We start from the raw sequence: 6,000 nt of genomic DNA on the forward strand, positions 1-6,000 counted from the left end.
ATATATCATTTTATAAATTATTATGTATGTTTATATACATTTTATCGTTATTATTATATAATATTTTTAATAATGTTTAGGTATGTGCATAAGCGTCTATAAAAGCAGAATGGCCAAATATATATATATATATATATATATATTATACTTATAATTTTTTTTTTTTTTAATAATCAATAATTTGTTATATTTACTGGAAATAATTTTAAAAATCTCAAAATATGCCTCTCTTTAAATTAGATGAAAAATCATGAATGATTTCTAGAATTATAAAAAAAAAAACATTGCAATGCAAATATAATAAATATTTTTTTCGAGAAATAAAAGCTTACTAGTTTTATTTCATATCAATAAAGTGCTATTAGGTGAAGAGTTTACACTTGACGACACTTATAAAATTCTATAGGGATATTAAATTCCTATAAATAAAATACTTAACGACTCTATTTGGTTCTAAATGACCTTTATTGATATGTATTTAATATTTATATAAAAAATCATTAACATAAAAAACATAATTTATTTCTAGAAGAAATTGATTGTAAATTGCAATTAATAATTAATTTGAACAAAACACAATATATATAATACATAAATATATTATAAATTATATTTTCATACATTCATAAATATCTAACTTATCTGCTAATGATATGTATTCAAACAATAAAAGTAACATAGTATGTTTAAAATGATATAAAACAATTGTTTATAAATATTTAGTTATCGGATGTTCATTTATTATTGGCGGACATAAATCTGTGCTCTAGACATAACATGATATTATTATTTCACTGTTTATATATATGAAAAAAAATGACAAAACAGTGTACCTATTCTGTCATGTTTATTGTTTATATAACACCATATTATGTAATACGATAATATAATACAAGGTGCGAGCAAACGAGTAGATCTTCATAGTAAATACACTATCGTATATTATATTATTATATAATGAATGTTATTATTTTTATACCGATTTCCTCTTCAGTGACAAATTACAAATTATTAAACAACCCGAACACATACGTTAGTTTTAATTTGTTTTTGATTTATGTTCGTTCACAGGCAACATTAACGGGATGAACGTGCTGAGTCTCGCATTCCAAGCACCACAAATACCGGGCATATCTGCGCCATCGTTTTTGCCATACAATTCGCCCCAAAGACACTCGCAGGGTTAGTATATCCAACGAAGGAATCACATCCCACCGCCGCGTATTCATGTGTGCTTCGATTATTTTAAGATTAAATTTTTGTAATATTTTAATTTTGTTCACAGGTTCGCAAGATACATTTTCCGGAAACGTACTCAACGGCCGTGGCGGCGTTGTGGCCCCTGCTCCACTCCAACCAAGGGCGGCGACGATCGAATCCGTATTCCTCCCTTTACAGGTGAGATGCGTCATTATCGCTTCAGTATTGTGAAAAACCATTAGTACTATGACGTTGTTGTTCTTCCTCCTGATGCACGAAAATAAAAAATAGTTTTAAATCGGTTGGGTCGAATAAATAATAACAAAAAAAGTAATATCAAAAATAGTTCATAATGATATTTGTGAGGACGTTTTACGGACAATATTGGTCTGTAAATTTACAAATATGATATCGACGCAGAGTTAATTCGCTTTAATATCAAAGCTAATAAAATACAAAATTGGTTCTGCTAATAACTAATTAAAAAATTGCTGTATCGTATGTCTTACGTGTTAGATGGAAAAACATGTGTAGATATAGCACTATAGCGTCCTTTTAAGTATAATACTTAAAAACTTAAAAATTCAGATTTTCAACATAACAGATCGGATGACCTTGCTTGGTAAATTAAATACCATGTATATTTTTAGATTCACTGCGATATTTTAAGGTCAATCCGCATCCAATAAGGTATTTTATTAAAACTATGAATTTATCCTTACAACTATATTATTTTTCATTTATTTATGGTTCCTACCAGCTGTGGAAAATATTATAATGATACGATTAGCATTACAATCGTATTAAAATTCCTGTAAATAATTTTTTTGTTTTTTTATGAACAATAATATAGAAAAACAGAGTCCATTATATAATATATACGAGAAAAATGTAATTTCTTGTTATAAACGAATACAATATATTTAGATATGTTGAAATATTAATAAAAAATGACTGCGCTCAAGTCATTCCAATAGTATTCCTAGAATCTGAATTGTATGAATGTTTTAGAGTTTAGACCGTGATTTCATTAGGTATACATATATATAAATAAACAACCATGTTGGTATTTATTATATATTATCCGTTTGTTCCAAAAAACAATACTAGTACGAACTATTTGCATACATTATTTATTGTTATTTGTTGCTTAGTTTATTTAAACTACATTATCGTAACCGGTATAATACTGCACGAGTATTATAGCTTACTCGATAACTATCGCAGTTCATAATATATCATAATCCAGTCCAAACGTGCCGATAGTTCTATCTGATGGCAATAACGGTCATAGTGTACCACATAGATTGCACATATGTATTATGTTTAGTTATAATTAGAAAATATTATATTATGAGAAATAATGAGAAATAACAATTTATTATGGCGAACGAGTGGTTCACAAGTGTCTATTATGTACGGTATGTTTCAGAATAGTTAAGAGAAATATGTTCATCATAAATATAATTAAAATTTTAATGAATAGATAAAATACAATTAAAAAATATATATAAAAACAGAATAAAGCAAAATAAACTTGAGTAATCTACTCCAATGTAGGTACTGTTATTTGAACTGTTTGAAGCACAGACCAAAACTAACTATTCTCAACCCCTCAAATAGCAAATGCACAGGACATTTTTCAAAAGTGAATTTTTCCGAAATATTTATAGTGGTGTATTTATAAATTATGAAACAATGTAAGTACCACTGTTTTATATTATGCAATGAAATTCTTATTAACACCGAACTTTTGACAATAAAATATTGTCTTTTAATATCCTGAATTCAAAAAATTCAATAAAATATGTCAATTCATCATTTCGAAATTATAACTGGAAAAAAACCTTAAAATTTTGATTAATATTAATAGTTCAGTAATGTATTATATATTGATATCATCGTTTGTTTCTCATTAAATTAAATTAGCTTAATACACAATGTACAAGAATATAGGTACATTGTTATGATTATAGTTCACCATTATTTGCTTCCATTAGTCCAACTTTCCTATTTGCATTCATAAAATACTTAATAGTTATGTTTCGTCGTTCGTAGAATAAATTACTTTATGACCCGACTAAAATCATTCTTTGTATACCAATTAATTTTGTCAACCTTGGCATTTAATAACGATATTCAAGTTACTGAAAAATAATTGTGGTTTTAACACTGAGTATCGCAAAAGGCAAACATATTTGTAGAGCCGCTGAATCAATAAAGACGTTATAATACATTGACTATAGATTTTAAGTTACGTACCGACCTCATATGGGTGCCAAAGGAGTTCAAGTGGTAGCTGCAGTGTAACCGTTACAAATATGTAGCTATGATTCAGGATATTTACTGTAAAAGTACACCGCATTATAAAATGACATTATTACATACATTGTAATCAATTTTTTTACGTGCATCATTATTTTACTGACGTTTGACATTAATTTTATTTTTTCTATGTTTTATTCAGCCGAGTTTGTTGGTGTCCTTGGGCGAGGACTCAAGGCCTCAGGACATTATAATGCAGAGGACGTCTTCGTTGCCGAACTCATCTGGAAACGATTCGGTCAACCCGTCGTCTTCATGAACATTTTGCTCACGTTAGATTGTTTTTTATTTTTAGACTCGTTTGCAATGTTTACATTGGCCCAACGCCATCTAGTGTCGAAATAACGGCGGTGATCGGTACCAGTAAACCGAATTCGTTCGCAACACAGATAGCGGTTACTCACTCACAAACGCTATGTTATTATTATACTACTGTTCAAAACAGGCTGAATATTTTTCGTACATCTTACTTTATTCTAAAAATAATATTGATATTGAACGAACAGGCGAAGCTTGAGTTAAATATAGTTCATCTTTACTTTTGGATGCATCGAAGTGTGTCAATCCAAATTTCGATGGTCGTCGATTGGGTGAAGTTATTTTTGTGTGCGGTAACCGATATAGTCATATTTTCTGGATAAACACTCTGGAACAAAAATTAGTTATGTACCCATGTATGTTTATCATGATTCTAAGTCTTTGAAATTAAATAAAAAAACAATTAATACACGTGTGTAATTTAATTTTAGCCCAAAAATCAATCGCACGTGACAAACATTATTTTAAAGAACGTATATTGTATAAATGTTTTTCTTTTTGTTATATTTTACGAAAAACCCATCACCGTGGTCCACTATATGAAATCTGTTCAATCTTTAATAATATAATCTATTAATAACATTTTAATAATATATATTGTACGTTACCACGCTTAAATATTGTATACCGTTGTCCAACACTATGTTAATTTTACCCTTTTATAAATATTTTATTGTGTTTAATACATTTTCATTATTCTGTGATATTTTGTTATATACATATTATGTGTTTTTTTTTTTAATTTTAATTTTGATAATAAGTTAGTCTTAACTATATAATATTATAAAAAAAATAAATGAACATTGTGCATTTTCGATGTCAAAGTAAATCTGTTTGAAACCCATGAATACCGAACGACTGATAGGTAATAAAATGTTATACATCATTATATATATATATATATATATATATATAATATATATCTGAGTCTTGCAAGAAATAAAAGAGTATAAGGGGTCATAGATGAATAGAAACTATACGAATATGTTAAAATACTACCGTAATAATAATTGATGTTGTCAATATTTATTTGTTAATTCGTTGCACTATTGTTTTTGATTTAAAATAAAAAATATACCAATCGATATTCAATAATACTTATGTTTTTGTTGTGATTATATTTGGTTTTTTTTTTTTAGGTTTTCCGTATATTTTTACGTTGAAACATAATATTATTCTGTTCAAAGATCGATGAATTACTAAAGGAAAATAGAAAAAAAAGAAGACCTATTATATTACAAATAATCTCGTGTGTTATTTTATTTTTTATTTTTACATTGTATACACTTTTTTAATTATAATTCCTACTATTAGGTTTAAATAACTAGGGTTGAATTCGATTTGTTGTTTATTCATTTGAAAATATAATATAAATAAAATTTAAAAATACAATTGAATGACTTTGGGTTTTACACAAATTAAAATAGCTGAACAGTCACATAGTGATATAACGAGTGTAAACATATTTATTTCAGTGTCAGTTAGTCATCTGTACAGTGGTTGTTGCAACATTTGAAGATGCTTTACAAACTATAGAAACTTAGGTATTGTGTAAAAATATTTTTATAAATTTAGTGAAAGACTTATCTGTATCACTTAATTATGTGAGATATTATTTCTACAGGTGTAAAACATTTGTTACTGAAGAGTCTTCTCATAGTTATCACAAAAGCCATCATGGGTATTTCTTATTTTATACATACACTAAGCGATATGGCTTAAAGGTGACTTTACACTGCACTGTGATAATATATTTAATCTATGATTTCCAAAAAAAAAAAATCGTTTTGAAATATTTATAACTAATAGTTTTTATTGCGATGAAGCAATTTAAGTGTTTATAATTAATTGTATTAATGCATTATAAATGGTAAATGGTAACTTACTATAGGTTAACATAATCCATGTATTAGAATTATATCCTATCTTTACCATAATGGTAACAATATTGTATATTAATTCGACTAACTAATAGCCAAATGGTTTTTGGAAATCACGGTATTTAAAAGAACATGATAAAATTCAAATTAATTGAAACTATTTTTGTAGCAACAAATCAAAACTATTAATATTAAAAAGCTATCTTAAAGCACACTATCACTTATGATTATTTTTTCAAATTACCCATAAAAACAAAAACTCATATTTACAAAACCT

General features: G+C 26.9%; 1 protein-coding gene across 5 annotated transcripts in view; it reads left to right on the plus strand.

Moving 5' to 3' along the window:
- Window positions 1-4,557, plus strand: part of LOC113555607 (potassium voltage-gated channel protein Shaw-like) — a 185,168-nt gene extending 180,611 nt beyond the window's left edge. For 4 of the 5 annotated variants that reach the window (XM_026960063.2, XM_026960064.2, XM_026960065.2 and 1 more), the window contains 3 exons: window positions 1,072-1,182; window positions 1,286-1,398; window positions 3,668-4,556. In XM_026960063.2, the coding sequence (XP_026815864.1) occupies window positions 1,072-1,182; window positions 1,286-1,398; window positions 3,668-3,784 (341 nt within the window). In that variant the 3' untranslated portion in view covers window positions 3,785-4,556. Of the gene's footprint in view, window positions 1-1,071; window positions 1,183-1,285; window positions 1,399-3,667 lie in introns of all 5 variants that reach the window. The other variant, XM_028188671.1, reaches the window with a different exon arrangement.
- The last annotated feature ends 1,443 nt before the right edge of the window (window positions 4,558-6,000 follow it).

This window comes from Rhopalosiphum maidis, chromosome 4, assembly GCF_003676215.2.
Source record: "Rhopalosiphum maidis isolate BTI-1 chromosome 4, ASM367621v3, whole genome shotgun sequence".
In the NCBI taxonomy this organism is placed as follows: domain Eukaryota; kingdom Metazoa; phylum Arthropoda; class Insecta; order Hemiptera; family Aphididae; genus Rhopalosiphum; species Rhopalosiphum maidis.